Source organism: Eschrichtius robustus, chromosome 18 (genome assembly GCF_028021215.1).
Source record: "Eschrichtius robustus isolate mEscRob2 chromosome 18, mEscRob2.pri, whole genome shotgun sequence".
NCBI classification, from domain to species: domain Eukaryota; kingdom Metazoa; phylum Chordata; class Mammalia; order Artiodactyla; family Eschrichtiidae; genus Eschrichtius; species Eschrichtius robustus.
Genome location: NC_090841.1, coordinates 23,907,725 through 23,933,739, shown reverse-complemented (window position 1 = coordinate 23,933,739; position 26,015 = coordinate 23,907,725). Strand labels below are relative to the sequence as shown.

The 26,015-nt window shown below is 38.0% G+C and overlaps 1 protein-coding gene across 5 annotated transcripts in view; it reads right to left on the bottom strand.

The window, feature by feature from the left end:
• The window catches only part of ENOX1 (ecto-NOX disulfide-thiol exchanger 1), a 312,330-nt gene that overhangs the window by 273,212 nt on the left and 13,103 nt on the right, over positions 1–26,015 (bottom strand). For 4 of the 5 annotated variants that reach the window (XM_068526692.1, XM_068526691.1, XM_068526690.1 and 1 more), the window contains exon 2: positions 5,864–6,010. The exons of the other annotated variant lie outside the window; for it this stretch is intronic. In XM_068526692.1, coding sequence (XP_068382793.1) covers positions 5,864–5,951 — 88 coding nt within the window. In that variant the 5' untranslated portion in view covers positions 5,952–6,010. The remainder of the gene's footprint in view (positions 1–5,863; positions 6,011–26,015) is intronic. 5 annotated transcript variants of the gene reach the window in all.

Sequence of the window (26,015 nt, the reverse complement as noted above, 5' to 3'; positions counted from 1 at the left end):
GTCCATCAACGAAACACCTGCCTTACCTGGGAATGAGCATTCCTAGCATAGTGGGACAAATTGGTCATGGTATGCCTCCAAAACCTTGGTAGAAATTAAGACTGAAAAGGAGTGGACTGTAAAATAAAGAATGTTGTTCACCATCCAATTCTACAAGACTCAAGTCATTAACCACTGCAGTCGCTGACCTACAACACACCCTGAAAGGAATTCAGGGCAAAGATCAGGATGCAGTACTTTGTGCTCTAGGAAAACTGGCAGAACTGACCCTTAGATAGCTGATATTTTCAGGAGAAAATTTTATGAGCTCAGTTTCTTGCATCTTCCCATACTTAGAAAAGCACTAAAACCATTAACTATATCTGCTCCTTACAAAGAGCAGTAACCTTCTACCAAGATGTGTGCTTGATTTCATGTACCCCCTTCTCCAAAATCACATATACACTGACCTTCCCCCTTTACCTCTTCGGAACAGTTCTCAGAGCTCTCTGAGACACTGTCTCTCGGGTTATAATCCTCAGGTTGGTTTGAATAAACTTTACAATTTTTTCTTAGATTGACTGTTGATTGATTTTTCATCAATACACATATATTGTGAAATGATTACCACAATAAAGTTAATAACATATCCATCACCTCACATAGTTACCTTTGTGTGTGTGGGTTTATTTTTTTATGGAAGCAAAACTGATGGTCATAAAATAATGGAAAATTTCCTTGTCTAATATTTCTAATTAAAAGTAGCTAATCAAATCCTAATTCCTTAATAAAACTGTAGTACCAATTTTTGTAAGGGAAAAGTTACTATGAAATTATTATCTTCTGTTCTCGTTATCTTATCTAACACATGTGGAATATTTCTGAAATAGATATTCCTTATTGCATTTTTCTTCTTTGAGTCATAGGGAGAAAAGTCCCTTTCGTGTTCCTTTAATATTTGCTTTTATTAACTTCAGCTTCAGTTAGCTCACTTCCGTATATCAAGATTCTTTTCAAAACAGAAGAGACAAGAGGTAAATGCAAATGTGGGAAGGGAAGCTGCTTGGTGACATGACAGCCGCTCCCTGGTAGGAGTTATTTCTACCTAAAACGTATACACCATATTAAGAAGCCACAGGGAAGAAATAAATGCATGTGGATGGCAGGTTTTCATTCGTTTCCTTGACGTCTCAGAAATATTGTAAATAATTTAAGTTTGTGTGTTTCAATTCAAACGGTTCCACGATCTTGGAGGTCTTAATCATTTGTTTTTTTTTTTTACTCTTTACTATTTTTTTTAAATTTTATTTTTTTATACAGCAGGTTCTTATTAGTTATCTATTTTATACACGTTAATGTATATAGGTCTTAATCATTTGTATTAACAGTTTCTGGAGTGTACAAAGCTTGTGCTTAAGGACCATGATTGGCATTCAGTGTAGTCAGACTGCATTAAGCAGAGGTACAACCTTGTTCATGGCTATCTCTGATCATCTTATTTAACAGTAAGTTCAGGCCGATGAGGTGGCTTAGCATCCTCCTGTGTTTCAGCCTGTCAGTCAGGCCCCACCAGAACACCTGGCTCTGCTGGGCACCCTCACGCTTCTCCAAATGAAACCAAAGTTGGCAAGGTGAATGGGAAGGACTGGCAAGTGGCATTCAACCCGGGAAAAAAGTTTAAAAGTGGCATATAACCCGGCAGCCCTGTTTTAAAATGTATCCAGGGTTGTGGTTTTATTCAGGTATGGTATGGCGAACAGGTTAGGAGATGCTTGCCATAGAAAAGATAGTTGGTTACATATAGTTTCCAAGAGGAAGAGGCATGAAGTGCCGCATCAGGCCATGCAGGGTCACATGGAGAGGTACCAGGGTTGCTCAGGAGGAGAGGAAATAAGGAAAAAAACGTGGGCAAAAGCCTTTCCTGTGGTTTCTGCAGGGCAAGAAGGTTTAGGATTGGATAGCTTAAATAATTTCAGTGCGTTCTGCGGCACAGGGATGATTCCTACTTGTCCAGTACCTGGCCCTGGTGTGATTTAGGGCAGGGGGATAGTGTTCTGGACTGCAGGGGCCTGATAAAAAGGGGCAGGTGTGGGCATGGCCTCAGGATTGGTTCACTTGGCAATCTAAGGTGTGCTCCCAGGCAAGCTGTTTGCTGTCTGTAGGAATTAGCTAACCCTGGGAAGGGCAGTGCCTCCTTGGCATCTGCAAGACTCTAAGATGTCAAAATACATCGTATAAAATACAGAAGATAAAATAAGATTAATACAAGCCTGTCTGAAACACTTGTGAGAAGCATAAAAACAGAGCTTCTCAAACTTTAATGTGCATAGGAATTACCTGGGTATTTTGTTAAACTACAGGTTCTGATTCATTAGGTCAGGTGGGCGTTGAGATTTTGCTTTTTTTTTTTTTTTTTTTTTTGGCCACACCCCACAGCATGGGTAACTTCCCCCACCAGGGATCAAACCCACAGCCTCTGCAGTGGAAGCATGGAGTCTTAACCACTGGACCACCAGGGAAGTCCTGAGATTTTGCATTTCCAATAAAGTCCTTGGTGATGTTGGGGCCATGCTTTGAGTAGTTAGGGATAAGAATATCCCTTGGTCACCTTCTGCAGGGAAAAGGGAAGAACCTGACACTTGCCGAACCCTGCTTTGAACCAGATACTGCTAGGCCCTGAATACACAGACTTCATCTTGTTTTGCTTGGACAACATCCTCTGCTCTTAGGAAAAATTATCCCAGTGTTACAGGGAAGGGAACTGAGACTCAGGGTAGTTAAGTAACCTGCCCAGGTCACTTAGCTGAAAGTCAGAAGATACAAATGTATCTGGCCGAAAACCCGAATTTTTTCCCACCACAACATACGTACAGATGGTTCCACTCCAGTGGAAAATAAAATGTCTCTGTTGGTAAAGGCTTCATAAAATATAAAGTGTGGACTTGAATCGTGGACCATTTACAACTTGAATTCTGAACAGAAGAGAAATTCTGAATGATGTTCATTATTTCAGGACCAGAAATAAATGGTGCTGACTAAATAACTTATATTTTATTATAGCTATTCGAGAAACACTTCACATGGGATTCCCTATTACGCTAGTGTCCTTATTTTAAAAAGTGTCGCATGTCCATGGTAAGATATAAACGACAAAAGTCTGCCTTCCTCCCATGTGCTTCCATTTCTATTGCACAAAGAGAACTACTGTTAGGTTTGTGTAGCCTTCTAGAAATTCTGGGCAAATAGTAACCTTCTATGCAAATAATAAACTTTTTCATACAAATTCATTCACCCAGCCATTCATTTTTCCAGGGGGAAAAGGAGTAAGTAAAACATGCAACATCCCTCATGCACCTCACATTCCAGTAGGGGAGCCAGATCATAAACAAAAGAGTGAAATAAACATTATGTCAAATAAGGATAAATGATAATGAAGAAAAAGCCGGTGGAGTTGTGGGGGGAGGGGGCGTGGGGAACGTCTGCAATTATAAATGCAGTGGTTAAGGAAGGCCTCATGGAAAAGATGGTATTTGAGTAGAGACATGGAGGTCATCCTATTCCACACTGACTTTTTCCTTTAGCAATATATGTTAAAGCCCTTGCCGTATCACAACTTAAAGATCTACCTCGTTCTTGTTAATGGCTCCATAGTACTCCACTGTGTGCATATACCATAATACTGATGGGCATTCTGTTACTTAAGCAAAGGGAATGTTTTAGATTAAGCTTGTGATCGAACTTATTAGGTGATCGTTTGAGTGGTCATAAGGAGATTTCGGGAGCATGGTATAAAGCCTGATGAAGTAGAAAGAGCAATTAGACGTGAAGCTGTGGCTGGGAGCCCTAGTGTGCCACTCGACCAGGTGACCATGTCATAACTGAGTATTCACTGAATGCCTGCTTCATATTAGTGGTTTTTCTTCTGCCACATCTTAGGCAGGGCTACATCCACCAGGTGCAGGGGGCTGTCTAGGAGCTTCTCTACCCTGAGGGCAAGGCGACAACCTACTTGCAACATTTTCCTCAATGCCAGGCTACCGTGTAACCCCTGCGGAGTCAAATACAAACCCTCCAGGTGACAAGTTTTCCACATTCCCCACACAGGAAGCACAAGCACAAATTTTAGGGAGCAGTTAACCATCTGGGCTCTGAGTACAATCTTCCTCTTTTAGGAGAAAGCACGTAAGCTTCCTCAAAACAATAAGGAACAAAAACTCCTTACCTTCTAGTAATATTTATTTACATGGATACAGATGTTTAGCATTGGGCCATATGACTGAACATATTTCACATTTAATGAAAGGTTCATTTATGCATTTAATTATTATCTGAGGCAGTACCTGGATTATGTCAGCACTCTGCCGGGCTCTGTAGGAGGAATAAATATCTGTGCAGTATGGTTTCTGCCCTTGTCACCTGCTAGCTCTTAACAAAGACTGGACAAGGGAAAAAATGACCGTGATTGAAAGCAGTGTGTGATCAGTTTGTGGTGCCAAGGACAATGTAACAGGAATTAAAGGAAAGGGGAGGATGCTATGATCCAGAGAGGGATCCTGGCTGAGATATAAACAGGTAGCGATGCAGGTGGAACCAGGGGACTTTGGGAAGGGATATGTGTGTGTGTGTGTGTGTGTGTGTGTGCACGCGTGCGTGCGTGTGCATGCGCGTGCGTGTGTGTGTTTTGGGAACATGTATGAATGGAAGGTGAATATAACTGCACAGCAAGCAAAGGCCCAGGTGAGGGAAAATACAGGTATTATAAAGGGAACACGAAGTGGCCCGCTAGAGCTTAAACACAGAATATGGGGGGTGGTCGCAGATGACAGGAGATGTTGGATGGAGTGAGACTGGCAGAGGGTTCTGAGGCTCCCACCTTGCAATCAGACATGAGGTAAATAAATGAGTCTTGAAAGATGTCAAGAAAAGCACCATCAACCTCTTCCTCTTTTTCTGTTTCTGCTTTTATGGGGAGGAGGGGTACTGCGCACTTTGGTTTTATAACCTCTGCTTCCAATTCCAGTAATTTAAAAAACCAACTTAATACTTATGAAAGTAATATACGCCTGTAGCTTAAAAAAGCAAGTACTCCGTAAGAGGCCTATAATCAAAACCAGCCATCCCCACCTGTCTCCACCACCCCCTCCTGGCTCCTCAGAAACCCCTTTTTTGTTTGTGGTTTGATTTTACTATGAAAGATAATGATTTGCCAGAGTGAGTAGCCTCCTATACGGGTAAGACTTTGCCCCAAGCAGTTGCTCTCAAGTTTGGTTAATCTACGGGCTGGCCCAGGGCAGGAAGACTAACCGGTAAGTCTAACCCAGCTCTCCCCCGTCAAGGAGGTTGAATCCTGTCATGGGAAAGAAAGGACACCACTTTTAACTTTCAATTCTGATATTTGATTCCATATATTTAAGTGATATATGTACACTGATATTTCTTAAATGATCATTTTTAGAGATTATCTAACGTCTTACTACTCTGCAAAATGAGGAAAACTTGACACTGTTACACCATCACCACCTCCCAACAAGCGTTCCTCCCCCATCTTTCCAGTTGATTAAACTGCAATTTGGGGTTAAATCGATATTCTATGTTTACATTGTTGTGACCACGTAATATTGTTTACTACTGAGCCACGCGGTGTAAGAACGCACTTCTTAGCTTGTTCAATATTTTTTTCCTGGTGCTACCTTTTTCTTCCTTCCTTTTTGTGTGTATCTATTACTAATCACTCTTGACCTTTTCAAAGGAACTATAAAAGCCCTACTAAAATCATTTTTGGCGTGAACAACTCAACCAATGTTATCTCTCAGATCTGTTTTTCCCTCCACAAGCCTACCATTGAGTCCGTCCGGTCTAGTGGTTTCCCAGGCCAGCTGCCCACCTGTTGTCCTGGGGCTTCTTTTTAACACCATCTTGCGAAATCCCTGTGCCTCTCGCCTGTGTTGGGTCCCCCGCTTCCTGGATCCCATGGTTTCCTCTTTCTTGGTTTACATCCTCATTTTTGTGGAGCTCATTCTCTAGTAGCTTCCTAAGAAAAGGTACATGGGAGGTAAGTTTGTTGAGACCTTCCTTGCCTGTCTGAAAAAGTCTTAATTCTACTCTCACGCGTGCTTGCTAATTAAGCTTGTCATTTAATTCTAAGTAAAAATTCGTTCCCCTCAGAATTTTGCAGATTGAGTTTCACTGTCTTCTAGCATCCAGTGTTGCAGTTGAGAAGTCTGAGGCCACTGGTTCTCCTGCTTTTTTATCTGTGACCTGTTTTATTTCTCTGGAAGGTTTAGGAATCTTCTTTTTAGTCCCTGGTTTTCTGAAATCTCATAGTAAAGAAACCTTAATGAGGATATTTTCTTATCCATTGTTCTGGGCACTTTCTCTTCCCTTTAAAGTTGGAAATTCCTGTTGTTCTGGTTTGCAATTCTTCTTGAATTATTCTTTGATACTTGTCTCCCCACCATTTTATCTATTTTCTCCTTTTGGAACCTCTGTGGTGAAATGCTGAACCTTGTGGACTGATCCAATACCTTTTTTACCTTCTTTTTCCCACCCCACTATCCATCTTTGCCTGTTAATCTGCTTTCTAGAAAGTTTGCTTGATTTTACCTTTTACACCTCTGAATTTTTTTTTTTTTTTTAACTCTGAGTTTAATTTCCAAGATCTCTTTCTTATTTTCTGAGTGTTTCTTTTTTACAGAATTTACCTTTTATTTCATGGATATAATATTGTCTCCCATCTTTCTGAAGATATTATAGATTTTTAAAAGCTCTTCTTTCGCTTCTTGATTATCTATATTTTTCCAAGCCCCCCATCCTGTTTCTCTCTGTTTTGATCTCGATATTTCACTCTATATTTTCTGTTGGGAGCCATACTCAAATATCTGGTGATCCTCTCACTATTCATTTATATTTAAGACTTTCACATATATATGTAACACTTATATATAAAGGAAATATAGAATTTACTTACATTTAGGTACAGTGAGTCCCTACACAACTGATTAGAAACCCTGGCAGGGTGTGCCTATCACCTGGTAGGCGTCCCATGAGGTAACTGGGTAGGAATCTAGCCATTCCGATAGGGACTCCAAATGCCAGTCAGGTCATTTCTTTGAGTCATTCAGTTTCTCTAGATAAGAATCTTTTAAACTCCTGTCTAAAGAGCCTGTCCCAAAAGAATTTGGAAAAGAATAGATACATGTATATGTATAACCAAATCACTTTGCTGTACGCCTGAAACTAACACAACATTGTTAATCAGCTATGCTCCAATATAAAATAAAAATCAAATAACAAAATAAAGAGCCTGGCCCTGGCTACAGGTGCTTTGGGAGCTACATTGTAGAACAGTCCAGGAGGGTCTCACCTGTTTACTCTACAGAGTTTCACTTAATTCCCCTGGTTTCACCTCTCTATCCTGGGCCTCGTTTCCCTGAGTCCAGAGCACCTCTGATTCAATTTAGCCCAAGACTATGCCTCAAGCCTCCAGCAGGGATGGAGACTTGGTAGTGGCAGTGCGAGGGTGGGAGAGGAACAGGGCCGAGCTATTCCCTGCACTCCATTCCACTAAGTACTACTAACTACTAACTACTCTGTAACTACTGTGAACTAGTCCCCCCTTTTCCAGGCTCACCCTCACACCCTTCTTAAGTCTCCCCAGGGTCCTGCAGAATGAACCTGCGGGCTTCTCTCAGTACCCCTCAGCCACTCCCCCTCCATCACTGGGCCATCTTCCCAAAGTTTGCTGACATCTCTTGTTTAGTACCACCTCCCCCTCTGTTCTCTCTCGCTCTCAATCTGTGTATAGCTTTTTTTAAATTCTTTGCTGAAATTTTAGGGAGATTTTTGGAATAAGAAGATATAAATGCATGTGTTCAATCTGACAGAACGACAAGTTACCAGTCTTATAAATTTTACTTTGTACTTAAGTACTTATTATGTACTTCACTCTAGAAAGTTTATCCAGAGAACTTTAGGTGTTGCCCTAAATCAACTACTAACTATGTAACAACTGTAACACTTTCAGGTAGGATATTACTGAAATCATTTTAATTCTCTGTGACTTTCTAGCGAGTACCAGGCAAAGTGAGTTAAACTCCTCCATAAATTTATCTTTATAGAATCTCATTATTATCTTGGCTCTAGAAATTCGGACCAATAGTCAATTTGAGGCAGATGCCACATCAATTTTTAAATGTGAAGGAAGGAAGGAAGGAAGGGAGGGAGGGAGGGAAGGAAGGAGGGAGGGAGGGAGGGATGGGGGGAGGAAAAAAAGAAAGAAACAGACATCAAGAAAATGATTTAAAAATAGAATAGTGAGAGGATTGGCCTAAATAAATAACCATTTTAAGAAAAGCTATGTAAGTTTATTAAATAAGAAAAGAGACTGCAGAAAATCATCTGCCTTTAAGATAACTAAACAATGATCACTCACTTGGAAGGCAGTTGAATAATTTCTGCCCTGAACATTAGCTGTGAAACTCCAGTTATTCATTCAACAACTTGCACCCAAAATTCATATAAAAAAAATCACCATTATCCAGCAAGAAACTATCCACATAAGAAATGCTCACAATTACATACACAAATCACCTTCCAGTTATGCACTCACCTTTTTATTGCATATATATATATATGCATTCCTCACCTCATCCCCCAAACAAATTTAAGTCAGCTTGCTGGTTATCCTTTTAATATATTAGTTGAATGTATTTTTATTTTTCTGAGTATATTTCTTACAAATTTGTCTACCTAAAATTATGTAATCCTCTTTATTCTGTGCCACACTCAATTATGGGCCAATAAGCTTTTAAAAAGTTAACCATGTTGTCAACAGGAATGCTTCTAATGTAGCTGTAATCACATCTTCGAGCTTGATAAGATAAAAAACTTTGTAGTCAGATTGACCTTGTTTTGCATCCCAACTCTTCCACTTATTGAATGTATGACCTTCAGGGAGCTGATAACCTCCCCACAAGGAAAATGGACATACTATTATCTATTTTGCAGGTTGCTATATGGATGAAATTGTAAAATGCATATAAAGAACCTGACATATTGTAGAGGTGTCCAATAAATAAAAGCTATTAAAATCAGAACATGAGAAGACATTGACGCCTTAACTCTAAAAATACACTTTCTAAGTAAAGAGTTTTCACTTCCATTTTTAGGCATCAGATCACTGGTATGCTGGTCAACTAGAAGCAACTTGTCAGCCACTGAAAAGCAATGGGGAAGTTCTTACGGGCAATTAGGGAAAGCAATGTGAAAGTAGGGGTGTGGGGAGGAGGCCTGGAAAAAAAGTTAAACAAAGTATTTGACTTTGGATCAGTTCCTTAACCTTTTTGCAGTTTATTTAACTATAAAATTAGGAGGTTGGATGACGTCCCTCCAGATGTTCACAATAAAGAGTTCTGTGGCTGGATAATTTTGGAATATGACCCTTCCTCCCATGCTTGCCCCCTCCCCCGTTTAAGGCAGCAGTTTGATTTTGTTTTACCTGGCATATTACAAACTTCTCCGTGTACAAATCCTCCCCATTTTTTTCCCCCCAAATATTAGCTTATTTTCGAAAAGACAGATGAGCTGATCTGCAGTTTCTCATTCTATAATACGCTACTCTGAGTTTTACTACTTCACGTAAACGTTTGGTTAAGGAAAAAAGGGTAAACGTGACGTGTGGGAAGTTTTATTTATTGATGCTTTCTCCTATAGCAGCATATAACTTTTAGAGTGGGAGAAAAATCTATCGCCATTCCAGTGAAACCAGATATTTCTAAGTACAGTTTAACATTTCATCTATATGGTACCGTCAATGTCTTGAGCAGCTGATCACCAAAGCATCCACTGAACTGCTGCCAATGAAGACAGACATATTACTGGGACACATCTGGCAATTTTGGCAATCAGTGAATGAAATGAATCAACCATGTAGTGATCGGACTGGCTGCTTGGTGATCAACGTGACTGGAATGGAAAATAACTGTGGGATAAATTAATCCTTAGACCGCAGGACTGTACCGTGATACCAGAATAAAACTCAAATGGGTGTTCATGATGAATACATTTTCATGCTACAGTTACAAATCCAACAGTTAAATTATTTCTAATAGTAAAATACGTTCACTTTTTCTATCAATCTACCAACATTTACTTTTATCTGAAAGGAAAAGACTGTGCAAAGTGTTTGCTGGGAATGAAAAGATATAGTAGGAAAGAGGCCAAAGAACCTACCAGAAAAAGATCTAGGAGCCAGATGCTCTGTCAGTAACTTTCCATGTAGCCTTCAGTAAGTCTTTGTTTTCTTACTTTTAAAAATAAGTAGCCTCAAGTAGCTTATAATTTAGTTGATTATATTTACAAATTTGGGATTTCCATTTAATGCCTTCTTACATTACAAAATCATTCTTAATTTATCTACATAGCGGAGATGAAAGTGAATGAATATTCTGATGTTCTTTAATTAACTACATGCAATGAAGCCCCCGTTTCACTTTAATTGTAGGAATTCTATGAGAACCTGTTGCAATGTGTCTCCTTCCTCTCTTGACATGTCTCCTGCCCCTCAAGGCTGCTAAGGTTTGAAAGTGTTCTAATTATTTCTATATTTTCATAAAATACTCTCTTCCCACCCCCAAAATACTTTTCCTTCTTCTCAAGAGGAAGTTTTTCAGAAAGCAATTCTGTAGAATCCAAAGGATGAGTGTTAGTAGTAGGGTGACCAACTGAGGGGTTTCCCACTGTGTAGGACTTTCTGTGCTAAAACTAGCACAGTCCCTGACAAATGGAGATTGTGGGTCACCTTGGTTGGTAGCTTGAGAGAAGGATTGGAAGTGGCAATGGATGCCTGCATCAGAAAGTTGCCATTTTAATCCTCCTATTAGAAGCACTCTTCTTTCATTGTTAACCAGCTGTAGAAAGCCATCCAACAGCAGATGGATGAATGCATTCAATGACCTTTAACTTTCTCTTACACCAGTGGTTCTCAATTCTGGCTTCTTACTAAAATCATCTGGTTAGCTTTCTTTCTTTTTTTTTTTTTTTAAGTGATACTATTCCCTGATTTAACTGATCTGGAGGTAAGTCCCAGTCATCAGCATATATGTCTAAAATTCTCGTGCTTATTCTACTGTTACTCAGGGCTAAGAAACACTGCTTTGCATCCATTCTGAGATTCAAACTATAGGTCTAGCAAGAGCTATTCAAAGCAAGGAGAAATCTACTTTGTTATCTCTGACTTTTAAAATACTGCCTGCAAGTTTCCACTTCATATTTAAAACAAATGAGAACCCACAAACTAACTTTAAACGTATTCACCTAGGGTTCATGGTATGTTTCTCCCTTGTCATGATTATCAATCACCACCATCTACTGACATAATTTTTTGCACAAGAAACTGTGTTAGGCAGGTACTGTGGGACCACAGAGATTTCAAACTCAGGGTCTCTGCCTTCAGGCAGCTCACTGTAAAACACAGGAAGGTGACTAAATGATCAAGCAGAGGACCTCACGAGGAGCTCAAAGAGGAAACGACTATGGCCTGAGACGGTTGGGAAATCTGCACAGAGCAGGCAGGATTTAAAGAAGGCCTTTGAGGACTAGATAGGATTCTAATTAGAAGGCCAGAAAGGGCCTTCCAAGCAGAGAGTGGGTAAGAAGCAATCGGACTACCAAATTTAAACATATACACAAATAAGAAAGTTCACATTCTGAGCAATACAAACTATATGAGGCCAACTGCTGAGCAAGGGGACATAATTAGCCCTATCACTTTTTTCGGTGAGAACCACTCCTGACACTGAAAAGAAGAACTAACCTGGCAGATGAAACAGTTGGTTCAGCCGGAGCATAGAGACCAGCTTGGTGCACAACGCAGAGAACAAGCCACAGAACAGCAGCGACAGTACAAGTCCCTTCCCTCTCTCATGCTGGGCCCCCCAAAGAGACCTAATTACCCAGGCATCAAGGCAAAAGCTGCTTAGTTCATTGCCAAACCCTTGAGGTCCCTACTCTATCCGATCGGATGATTATTTAATGTTGAAGGAAAACATTTAGGACAAAAATCATGCAAAAGTTATGTGCTGTCTTTTATGCCATGTTATGTGATTATCAGTATTGATTTTCAATTACTTTTATAATGCGGTGGCCTTCTCTCTGGATTTCAGAATTAAAGCAACACTGTGCCATTTGTCCTTGACCCCTAAAATAGTTAACTTTCGTATTTATTCCAATATCTGGCCTTCATGCAAGATAGGAACTAAATGGGTGTGGGTGTGAACGATCTGGGTACGCATCACCTCAGGAAGTCAGCTGGCAAAAAGAACACTGAGAAGTAGGCACCACTGGTATTTCACACATTATTAACTTATATTACAATTCAAATAAGCTTACAGCTGGCAAAAAAAAAAAAAAAATCTCTTCTGTAAAGTGATCTCAAACATAATAGGCTTAATCAGAGATAAATTAAATTAGGCAGCCATGCATACTACAGCATATTAATTCTGAGTAGTTATTAAATACACTTTCTGTTATCAGTGGTGTGAACAACATTATATGCAAACAAATTCTTCGAGAGGATAGGAAATAAAGTTCATGTCTGGGATACTGTGTGCCTGATATCTTCCCATGCCTTCTTATAATGTTAAATAATCTTTTCTAATAATGGTACTGGGTTAAGTCTCCATAAATGAGTCAACTTCACTCCCAGGCAATAAGGCAAAAGAACAGCAGACAAAACTGCCAGTGTGGTTTTAGTTTTTTCCAAAGGGAGCTTTTCTACCTTTCTACTGCAGTTTTTAAAAGAAGGCATTAGTGAGTCAAGCTGGAGCAAAGTTGTCCAAAACATAAGGTAGTGAATATTCATTATGTCAATTTTATGATGCATCTCATTCTGTGTTTTGGGTAACCTGTGTTGCCTGAGGATATTCAAAGAAGGAAATTATTAAGGTTGAGTGCTATTTTGTAAATAACATCCTACCATTCTCTCTTTGTTTCCTTAAATGGTAGTAATCTAACCCATCCAAGCTAGCATGCAGATTCCATAAACTAGCAGGTGGTGCTTCTGTGAAAGAAAAGAAAAAGAGACATCTAAGGGATGAAATATATCGAGAAAGGTAATGTACACACATACACACATGTTACCTTCCTGGATGTACTTTTGCCATATTATCTTGTTCTTTTATTAATCAATCAGGCCCTTCAATTTCTGTATCCAGAAGCAACTCAAGTTACTAGGTATGACCCTCCCACACACACCCAACCCCCAAGTCTGAGAAAAACGTTTGACACTCTTTGCGCTTTGCACATTTAAAACTCAATGTAAGGTGACAAGAACATTAAGCTGCCCAGTGAGCAAAATGTGAGACTAATCACTATCTGTTCTTAGCCATGTGTATAATAATTGGCAAATTAAAGTGCCTGAGAATAGCTGGGCCACCTGCATGAGAAAGCATCACCCTGGAATGACTAATGAAGACAAATGTATGCGGCCAGCTTTACTGACAACTCCTTCCAACACCCACAGCCTGAAAAGGCACATTACAGTACCTGTTTCATTTACTGTAAAGTAAGCACCATGTCAATTTTTTGTAATTTAAAGGCATAAAACCTAACAACCCTCAATATTTTGTATATACATACTGATTGAATTGACTGTTATTTACTTTTGAAGTAAGTTAGAAAGAGAAAGACAAATATTGTATACTAATACATATATGTGGAATCTGAAAAAATTGGTATAGACGATCTTATTTACAAAGCAGAAATAGAGACAAAGACGTAGAGAACAAAGGTATGGATATCAAGGGGGAAGGGGGTGGGATGAATTGGGAGATTGGGATTGACATATATACACTATTGATACTCTGTATAAAATAGATAACTAATAAGAACCTACCGTATAGCACAGGGAACTCTACTCAGTGCTCTGTGGTGACTTAAATGGGGAGGAAAACCAAAAAAGAGGGGATATATGTATACGTATAGCTGATTCACTTTGCTGTACGGTAGAAACCAACACAAAATTGTAAAGCAACTATACTCCAATGAAAAATTTAACAGAAAATACTTATTTACTCTTGAAAACTCAATGTTTCTCTTTTTAAGCTGGCAAACTGGGATCAACTTGCTTATTAAAATGTTCAATGTGAAACTTTATAACAACTAAATTCAAATAAATACAAATGCTTCAAAAATAATTTTGTTTTAATAAACTTGCTACTGTTATTCATCCATCCGTCCATCCATTCGACATTTACTGAATACCTACTATGTGCTAGGCACTTCTTGATATTTGGCAGAGAGAGATGAATAACATATCCTTAAGGAGTTTGTCAACTATTGGAGGAAAGTTGCACGCACACAGCCAATTTCTACATGTTATTGTAGAAATCTTTTCAGAGCACCTCCCTTTCTCTTAGAGACTTCAGAGAGAAGACTCTTGAGCTGCATTCTAGGACCATATAAAGAGGGCACAAAATGAAGAGTTTTTGTGGCTGAACAAGCTTAAGAAAAGTCTTCCAAGCTGAGAGAGAAGCATGTGCAAAATCAACAAGAAGGTCATGGTCTGAGTGAGGAAAAGAAATCGCCTTCAGAGTAAATGAATGAAATAAACACAAGAGGCAAGAAAGTCAACAGATGATGGTGAACAGTAGGCAAGGGTGAGAATGTGCAGGGCCCCAGAAGACATGTCTAGCACTTGGGATTTTATTCTATGGGGCAGTAGTTTGCAATACACATGCCAGGGAACCCTCGGGTCCCGGGAAGGGAGGGAGACAGACTGGGAAGGCGTGAAAAGAGTGAAGGAGAGGCCGACCAGTCAGGACTCTGGGCCCCGAAACTCTGCTTCAACCACAGTACCTTTGCCAATGTGTGTCTTCTGCTGGGCCTTCTAAATTTTTTAAATAACTTTTGAACTTGGAAAAATTTCAGATTTACAAAAGTTGAAAAGATAATACAGAGAGTTCCCATAAACACCTCACCCAGTTTCCCCTAATATTAATCTCTTTATGTTACCACCACGGCACATTTGTTACAACTGAGAAACCAACATTGGTACCTTGCTATTAACTAAACTCCGGACTACATTCGTATTTCACCAGTATTTCCACTTGTGTACTTTCTCTGTTCCAGGATCCAATCCAAGACACCACACTGCATCGAGACACCATGTCTCTTCTGTCTCTTTTGATGTGTGCCAGTTTCTCAGTTTTTCCTTGTTACTCATGACCTTGACAGTCTTGGGGAATATTAGCCAGGCATTTCACACTCACTCTGGGTTTGTCTGATGTTTTCCTCGTGAGTAGACTAGGGTTATGGGTTTTGGGAGGAACGCCACAGAGGTGAGGTACACTTTCCATCACATCATATCAGGGGGCATATATCATCGACAAGACTTGGCACTTGCAATGCTAACCTTGATCGCTCGGTTAAGGTAGTATATACTGAGTTTCTTCACTGTAAAGTTACTATTTTCCCTCTTCACAAGCTCTCTGATTTGGAAGCTAGTCACTCCAGCCCACACTGAAGGATGAGGGTAAGCTTTACTTCCTGGAGGGGGCTATATCTACCTACATTATTTGGAATTCTTCTACAAGGAAGATTTGTCCCTTCTACTCCAATTATTAATTTGTTTAATCATTTGTTTATATTAGGATGAACTCATGCACATTTATTTTCTATTTTAGATTATAGGACAATAAATACCGTATTATCTATTTTGTTGCTCAAATTGTTCCAGCTTCTGCCATTGGTAACTATTTTAGGTTGGCTCTTCTATTCCTTTGACATGACCCCATCCTTTTGTTCTTTGAGCACTTTATTGTTTTAGGGCAAACCAGATAATTCAGTCCTATACTGTAGTTTTACTGCCCCAGCCCTAGAATCAGCCATTTCTCCAAAGATCCCTAGTTCCTTTTAATGGAGGAGGATATTTAGAAACTAGTATCTGGGCATGGGTGTGCTAAGATGCTACTGGGGTATCACTGCTCCCAGGCCCTCTCAGCAGAAAGAGTTAGGAATGTATGTATATATTCAAGCCCAGGTATATATACATAGCTATAACTGTTTCTGTATCCATCCATCTGTATATATATTACACTAAACATGAGTTCATACTAACATGTCCAACTATAACCCAGTACTAAATGGTTCATTCTGGCTTTCCCTCCTTGCTTATCTGCAAAGACCCTGACAGAGAGAAACTCGGCTCCCACCACCCATTTACTTCTTTGTTTGACTCTAGTATTTGCAACTTCTTTCGAAAACAAAATTCTATTACTTTAAAATAATAGAAAAAAGCTTGAAAACAAACATTGTAAGAGAAGATCTTTAAATTATTTAATGTAGAAAAGTGACTTAATTATATTTATATTTTTAGAAACATTATTCTGACTGAGTGAGGAATGGGTTGAAGGGGGCTGAGACTTGAGGTAAGGACAAATGTTAGAAAGCATGCTGTGTACTCCACAGAGGATATTAAAGACCTGAGAAGAAACAGCAGCTATGGAAACACAGAAGAAGGAATTAACTTGAGGGATATTTTAGAAGATTCATAAATAGAACTTAAGTGATTGGATGTGGAAAGTGAGAGAGAGAAGATGGAGATAAATATGGATGAAGTAATGGGGCAAAGGTGTCTTTTTATCTCAGAAAATACACTGGGAGGAAAGGATTTGGGAAGAAAATAATTGAGTATAAGGCATTTAAAATGGAGTATCCATGTGGACATGCTTCAAAGACCTCCTGAAATGTGGTTCTGGATTTCAAGAGAGTTGTCTAAGCTGTAAAAGTGAATTTCAGGGTCTTAAGCCCAAAAAGGAAAATGCAAAATCTTGGCACCAAATAAAAAGGCCAGGAATATGGGACGAATAAGAAATAGAAGATCAGGGACAACAAACTATACAACAATAATATTGAGAAATAACATGCTGAATACACGAACATGTGGTATCTCTCCATTTATTTAGGTCATAATTTCTTTCAACATGCTTTGTAGTTTTCAGTGTACACGTCTTACACTTCTTTTATTAAATTTTTTCCTAAGTATTTTGTTATTTTTTATGCCATTTTAAATGAAATTGTTTTCTTAATTTCATTTTTAGATTGCTCATTGCTGGCATATAGAAATATAACTGGTTTTTATGTACTGATCTTCTATCCTGCAAGCTTGATGAACACATTTATTATATTAGCTCAACAGTTTTTTTGTGAACTCCTTAGGATTTTCTATATATGAGACTGTGTCATCTGTAAACAGAGTTTGTTTTATTTGTCCCTTTTCAATCCAGATGCCCTTTATTTATTTTTCTTGCCTAACTGCCTTGTTAGAACCTCCAGTAAATTACTGGATAAAAGTGGCAAGAGTAGACATCCTCGTGTTTTTTGATCTCAGGTGGGAAACTTTCAGTCTTTCACCAGTAAGTATGATGTTAGCTGGGGGTTTTTCATAGATAATTCTTTATCAGATTGAGAAAGTTTCTTCATATTCCTAGTTCGTTGAGTGTTTTTAACAAAAGGTATTTTGTCAAATGCTCTTCCTGCATCTATTGAGATGATCATATGGTTTTTGTCTTTTATTCTATGAATATGGAGTCTTACATTCATTAATTTTTGAATTTTGAACTAACCTTGCACTCCTGAGATAAATCCCACTTGGTCACGGTGTATAATCCTCTCTACATGTTGTTGTATTTGATCTGCTAGAAATTTTTTTGTTGAAGATTTTTGAGTCTACATACGTAACAAATATTGGTCTGTATCTTTGTTTGATTTTGGTATCAGGATAAAAGTACACTTACAGTTTTACATATTAGCAGGAACGAACTGGAAGATAAAAAATTTAAATTACACCTAAATTATTAAAAATACATAAAATTCTTAGTAATAAATGCACCAAGAGGCATGTATGAATTATACACTAAAAACTATAAAATATTGCTGGGAAATATTAATGAAGAGAATGTACATTTATGGATTGAGAGGCTCAATACTGATGTCAATTCTTTCCAAAATGAGCCTCAGATTTAACATATTCTCAACTGTAATCTGACTAAACTGATTATTTTTAAAACTGGTAAGCTAATTCTAAAATCTACATAAATTTTCAGAAGAAATAGAATATCTAAGACAATTTTATAAAAGAACAAAGATGGAGGACTTACACATCTGACTTGAAGACTTGCTGTAAAGCTACAGTAATCAATACAGTGTGGTACTAGCATAAGGAGCAACAAAATCAATGGAACAGAATAGAGAGCTCAGAAATAGGTGCACACTTACGTGGTCACTTGATTTTTGAGACTAGCACGAAGGCATTCCAATAAGGAAAGGAAAGGCTTTTCAAAAATAGTTTTGGAAGAATTAAACATCCCATATAGAAGATAATAAACAAATAATATACAAAACATAATAAATATAATATACAAAAGTTAATTCAATAAGGATCATAAATCTAAACATAAAATCTAAAACTATACAACTTTTCAAAGAAACCACAGAATTTTTTTGACTTGAGCATAAAGTTATCTTAGGATACAAAAGCCAGTGTCTATGAAAGAAAAAAAACCCCAATAAATTACACCCCCCAAATTAAAACTTCTGTTCAACAAAAAACATCATTAAGAGAATGAATAGACAAGCAATACATTGGAACTGGAAGGAAGCAGTTGCAATGTATACATCTAATAAAATCCTGGAGACTAATATATATCTTATACCTCAAAAATAAAAATACATACAAGCAACCCAATATAAAGATGGGCAAATACTTCAATGGACACTTTACAAAAGAAGATATGCCAGTAAGCACATGAAGAATATGTCAACATATTAGTCATCAAGAAAAATGCATATTTGATCACAATGAACTATCACTGCAAACCCAATTCTAGCTTACCAGAATGGCGAAAATTAAAGAGACTGACAAGACCAAATGCTGTTGAAGATGTGTAGCAACTAAAACTATCATATATGGTTGATGCGAATGTAAAATGGTACAACTACTTTGTACAAAGATATGGTAATTTCTTCCAAAACTCAATATACACCTACCTATGACTAAAATTCCACTCTTAGATATTGACCTAAAAGAAATGAAACCATATCTTCATGAAAGACTTGTTCAAGAATGTTCATGGCAACTTATCCAAAACAGAGCCTGAAAAGAACACAGGTGTCCATCCATAGAAGAATGGATTAACAAACTGTTGTATATTCATGCGATCAAATATCACTCAGCAAGAGACAGAAATGAGTTACTGATAGACTCAAGAATAGATTAATCTCAAAAACATACTATGTAAAAGAAACCTGACACGAAAGAGTATGTAGTATATGAGTCTACTTATACGGAGTTCTAGAACTAGAATTGATTTATTACTCTAGAGGTGGGGATGGGGATGTGCTGGGAAGGTGTATGAGGGAATTTTCTGGGGTTGATAGACACTTGGGTAGCACAGGTGTATATCTCTGTTGGAACTCATAGAAATGTACACTTAAGATCTGTGCATTTTATGTAAATATGTAAATTTTACCTAACAATTTTACTTAAAAAATAAGAATCATATAAAAAATCATAAACTTTGAATTCTAGTAATGGTACATATACCAAAGTATTTGGGGGAATTGTAGCGATGTCTACAGTTTACTTAGAAATGTTTCCAAAAATAGAGTGGATTCGTGGATGAAAACAGGGATGCATAGAGGTAAGCATATGAGTGTTCACTGCCAATTTCTTTCAACTTTTCTGTGTGGTTAAACATTTCCATAATAAAATCTTGCAAAAAAAAAAAAAAGAAACCTGAAAAACCGAGTCTTTCACAATAAATAATAAATTAAAGGAAAAAGTTAAAAGAAAAAAAAAAAAAGAAAGCAATCCCAACTCATAAGTTACTAGCCAGGTGAACTTGGCAAAGTTTTTAAATAAAGAGTCTATGTCTAAATTTCCTTATTTGTAAAACGAAAATGATAAATAATACCTTTTATACAGGATCCTTAAAGGACTATACTTGCTAATATACGTAAAGAACAATAAGCACTGAGTAAATGTTTGGCTACTATTTTTAGTGAGCACGGAGCACCTGTGGCCATAAACCCACAAAAATAAAATGTCTCAGAAACAGAAAAGGAGGGCACTCCTTGCAATTGCCTTTGTTAAGGCAATTGTGATGTTTGTTGCATAGATAAAATCAGATTCACTGTGATTTTTTTTTTCTGTGCATGAATGTCATTTATCAGGACCCCTAAGCAAATGAGCTAGTAGAAAGGAAATATTGTATTTTAAAACACCCATAAAGCATATTTTTAGAAATGGTATTTCCTTGACTTTCATTCCAGGAAAATGCTAACACATGGCGTGCAGCATGCTGGGCCCAGAAAAGAAAGCCTGCCAGATGCCACAGCAATAAATAGAGTGGGGCTTTGGAGAGGAAAAGTAAAATGAGAACATGTAACGTTATGCCTCCAATACCCTTACCATCTGGTATTTAGCCCACTGAAATTATGGGGTTTTTGGAATTCACCTTTGTAGGCCACCTTTAATTAATTTTCTTATTTATTTGTTTAGCAAACATTTAAATCACAGCCTACTATGGGCAGAGTTCTGCATGCCCTCCAGGACCTCAGCAAAATGAAGGGTGAGGTAAAGTTAGAAAGAAGAAGTTCTAAGTGCAGTATAATGAGAGGTTAGTACCATTTACACCTGCCGCCTCCTTCTTTAATATTCATTTTAAAAACACAATTTTAACATTTTCCATCGATAGGTTAAGCAGCCACATATTTTCACAAACGACAGGAATTCGCAGACAGGAAAAGAGGTGGCAGAATGTGTTACGTGGGTTATGTTTTACTTTGCTGAGAAATGCGTAAGTAGAAATACATTTTTATAAATTATATTTCCTATAGTGCTTGCATTATCATTTTTATCAATATTTTAAATGCAAGTGGAATTTCTTAATGTGGTATCTTTTACTTTCAATTCAGCACTGTTTCTGAGGAGAAAACTGAGCTCTAGAATGTTGAAAACTGTCTCATTCTATTACGACTGCTCTCCTTAGGGTTTTCAAATATGTATACTTGTGATAATCCTAAGAAACTGTGATTGACGGATTTTTACCCAGAATTTTAAAACAACAACAATCACAAATTCTTTTCAATGAAAGGAAAAGTACATTCTGTTCCCTTAACTTGTCTTTATTTTGGGATTATACGTTCTCTGCTAAAATTTAGGATGGAATTTCTAACAGTGATGGCATTGTTCAGTAAATAGCAGTCCTTTGTGTGTGTGCAAATTTTCAAATGAATGGAAATGGTCTTAGACATTTTATCTGGAAAACTTTCGCCTATAGTATTTATTCAAATGTTGTCCATATTTTCAGGAAAGAATTGAGAAAAATGTCTTTCTCATAAAAAGATGTCATTCCCTTGTGGCTATTATGAAAGGAACTCCCTCTCCTCCCTCCAGTACACAACACACAAACCCTGTGCTATCAATAGAAGCAGAACATAAAATTAAAGAAACACTGACTGCATGCCAAATTCTGGGATAACAGGGAAGAGAAAGCCAGTCGGCAATCACCTCTCCTAGCCCTTATCTTCTCCTCCCACTTATCTCTCCCAGGCTGGGGATGTCCGGACTCTGTGACCTCTTTCTTCAGTGGAGACACAAGCTGTGAGTCAGGTGCCCTGAACTTTAATGTCTATTCTTCTTCCCCTTTAACCTTACTGTTAAGAGAAAATAAAATGTTTTATGTCAATGAAAATACTCAGTCACTTGGAAATCATCTTTCTGGGTTTCAGCACCGATACACCTGTGATCTTAAAAAATCCTTTCAATTTAAATAGTAATGAATTTGTCACAGAAGTATATTAGGAGACCTATATTCAAATAAAGTTGCCCACTGACTTTAGGTGAATCCACTGTTTTCTAAGTCAATACAAGTTGCTTAGGATGATCAAAGGCCAAACTTTTGTAATCTCTCCCCATGTAGATCATCTTAGACTAAAATTATTAGGGAGAAATTAGGGATTCGTAAAGCAAGACAGAGAGCGTTTTTGTTGTTGTTGTTGTCAGTTTGGTTAGCCACAAGCTTATACCACTGTATTCACTGGAGAGTGTATAACTGTCTTGAAATGAAACATCACATAATTCCAACAAGTATGCTCTCTCTAGTTCACCTAAATTAGGGAGGCTTCCCTATATTCATTTTGTCTCTTTCACAAGCATCCTTGAGATTCTTTGTCCTTAATTACTTACATCTATGCTTCAAGTATTAGGAGCACGCTTGAAATTTACAATTTTTCTAAGTTCCTAACACTTATTAGCTTTGTTTTCTGCCTAGACCTGTTAACCTAATTTTGTCTTCAATGCTTTTGGGAATAATGCATTGCTTATCTTTAAATTTTCCATAGCTGTTTCTATATTAAGGAATCCAAATGCAGGTTTCAATTTACTCATTATGAATTTGCTGATCCTCTAATCTGAATTAAAAACCAATTTTTTTTCATTCTTCTCCGTTGCGTTTCAAATTTTAACAGATACTTTCAAACTGTATTTGAAAAACTTATAATCCAACACCATGACCAATCTTCTTTCTGCCAAGCACTGGTGTCTAAATCTTTCTTTCTTTTTGTTTTTTTAAGTGCTACGGCTCCTGATATAAAAGACAAGGGAAAGAAAATGCAGAAGGATGACAGTAGGCCTATTACTGGACACATGTCCTCTTTCTCCTCTGCAGCTTCAACTTCTTGGAGGCTATCAGAACCCAGGGGCTCCACCCCAACTCCTGAGAGAACGGGCCTCCACAGGAAAGGAGAGGGAGGAAAGGAAGGCTGCAGATCTGGTGATAATTTGAGCTGAATCCCGATGCCACATCTTGTAGGCAGACAGATTAACAGAGCAGCATTTTGATTTTCTAAAGTGAAATCCACCAGAAATTAAGAGTGTGCAGTTTGTGGGAATTCTAGCACTCTTTTTTTTAAATTAAATTAAATTAATTAATTAATTAAACATCTTTATTGGCGTATAATTGCTTTAGAATGATCTGTTAGTTTCTGCTGCATAACAAAGTGAATCAGCTGTACGTATACATATATCCACATATCTCCTCCCTCTTGCGTCTCCCTCCCACCCTCTGTATCCCACCCTTCTAGGTGGACACAAAGCACCGAGCTGATCTCCCTGTGCTATATGGCTGCTTCCCACTAGCTATCTGTTTTACATTTGGTAGTGTATGTATGTCCAGGCCACTCTCTCACTTCGTCCCAGCTTACCCTTCCCCCTCCCCATGTCCTCAAGTCCATTCTCTATGTCTGCGTCTTTATTACTGTCCTGCCCCTAGGTTCTTCAGAACCATTTGATTTTTTAGATTCCATATATATGTGTTAGCACATGGTATTTGTTTTTCTCTTTCTGACTTATTTCACTCTGTATGACAGACTCTAGGTCCATCCACCTCCCTACAAATAACTCAATTTCGTTTCTTTTTATGGCTGACTAATATTCCATTGTATATATGTGCCACATCTTCTTTATCCACTCATCTGTCGATGGACACTTAGGTTACTTCCATGTCCTGGTTATTATAAATAGAGCTGCAGTGAACACTGTGGTACATGACTCTTTTTGAATTATGGTTTTCTCAGGGTATATGCCCAGTAGTGGGATTGCTGGGTCGTATGGTAGTTCTATTTGTAGTTTTTTAAGGAACCTCCATGCTGTTCTCCATGGTGGCTGTATCAATTTACATTCCCACCAACAGTGCAAGAGTGTTCCCTTTTCTCCACACCCTCTCCAGCATTTACTGTTTGTAGATTTTTTTTTGGTCATGGCCATTCTGACCGGTGTGAGGTGATACCTCATTGTAGTTCTGATTGGGAATTCTCTAATGATCAGTGATGTTGAGCATCCTTTCATGGGTTTGCTGGCAATCTGTATATCTTCTTTGGAGAAATGTCTATTTAGGTCTTCTGCCCATTTTTGGATTGCATTGTTTGCTTTTTTGATATTGAGCTGCATGAGCTGCTTGTAAATTTTGGAGATTAATCCTTTGTCAGTTGCTTCGTTTGCAAATATTTTCTCCCATTCTGAGGGTTGTCTTTTCATCCTGTTTATATTTTCCTTTGCTGTGCAAAAGCTTTGAAGCTTCATTAGGTCCCATTTGTTATTTTTGTTTTTATTTCCATTTCTCTAGGAGATGGGTCAAAAAGGATCTTGCTGTGATTTATGTCAAAGAGTGTTCTGCCTATGTTTTCCTCTAAGAGTTTAATAGTGTCTGGCCTTACATTTAGGTCTTTAATCCCTTTTGAGTTTATTTTTGTGTATGGTGTTAGGGAGTGTTCTAATTTCATTCTTTTACATGTAGCTGTCCAGTTTTCCCAGCACCACTTATTGAAGAGGCTCTCTTTTCTCCATTGTATATTCTTGCCTCCTTTATCAAAAATAAGGCGACCATATGTGCGTGGGTTTATCTCTGGGCTTTCTATCCTGTTCCATTGATCTATATTTCTGGTTTTGTGCCAGTACCATACTGTATTGATTACTGTAGCTTTGTAGTATAGTCTGAACTCTGGGAGCCTGATTCCTCCAGCTCCATTTTTCTTTCTCAAGATTGCTTTGGCTATTCGGGGTCTTTTGTGTTTCCATACAAATTATGAAATTTTTGGTTCTAGTTCTGTGAAAAATGCCATTGGTAGTTCGATAGGGATTGCACTGAATCTGTAGATTGCTTTGGGTAGCAGAGTAATTTTCACAATGTTGATTCTTCCAATCCAAGAACATGGTATAGCTCTCCATCTGTTGGTATCATCTTTAATTTCTTTCATCAGTGTCTTATAGTTTTCTGCACAGAGGTCTTCTGTCTCCTTAGGTAGGTTTATTCCTAGATATTTTATTCATTTTGTTGCAGTGGTAAATGGGAGCGTTTCCTTAATTTCTCCTTCAGATTTTTCATCATTAGTGTATAGGAATGCAAGAGATTTCTGTGCATTAATTTTGTATCCTGCTACTTTACCGAATTCATTGATTAGCTCTAGTAGTTTTCTGGTAGCATCTTTAGGATTCTCTATGTATAGTATCATGTCATCTGCAAACAGTGACAGCTTTACTTCTTCTTTTCCAATTTGGATTCCTTTCATTTCTTCTCCTTCTCTTACTGCTGTGGCTAAAACTGCCAAAACTATGTTGAATAATAGTGGTGAGAGAGGGCAACCTTGCCTTGTTCCTGATCTTAGAGGAAATGCTTTCAGCTTTTCACCATTGAGAACGATGTTTGTCATATATGGCCTTTATTATGTTAAGTTTCCTCTTTGCCTACTTGCTGGAGGGTTTTTATCATAAATGGGTGTTGAATTTTGCTGAAAGCGATTTCTGCATCTATTGAGATGATCATAAGGTTTTTCTCCTTCAGTTTCTTGATATGGCTTATGCTACTGATTGATTTGCGCATACTGAGGAATCCTTGCATTCCTGGGATAAACCCCACTTGATCATGGTGTATGATCCTTTTAATGTGTTGTTGGATTCTGTTTGTTAGTATTTTGTAGAGGATTTTTGCATCTATGTTCATCAGTGATATTGGCCTGTAGTTTTCTTTCTTTGTGACATCTTTGTCTGGTTTTGGTATCGGGGTGATGGTGGCCACGTAGAATGAGGTTGGGAGTGTTCCTCCCTCTGCTATATTTTGGAAGAGTTTGAGAAGGATAGGTGTTAGCTTTTCTCTAAATGTTTGGTAGAATTCGCCTGTGAAGCCATCTGGTCCTGGGCTTTTGTTTGTTGGAAGATTTTTAATCACAGTCTCAATTTCGGTGCCTGTGATTGGTCTGTTTATATTTTCTATTTCTTCCTGGTTCACTCTCGGAAGGTTGTGCTTTTCTATGAATTTGTCCATTTCTTCCAGGTTGTCCATTTTATTGGCATAAAGTTGCTTGTAGTAATCTTTCATGATCCTTTGTATTTCTGCAGTGTCAGTTGTTACCTCTCCTTTTTCATTTCTAATTCTATTTATTTGAGTCTTCTCCCTTTTTTTCCTGATGAGTCTGGCTAACGG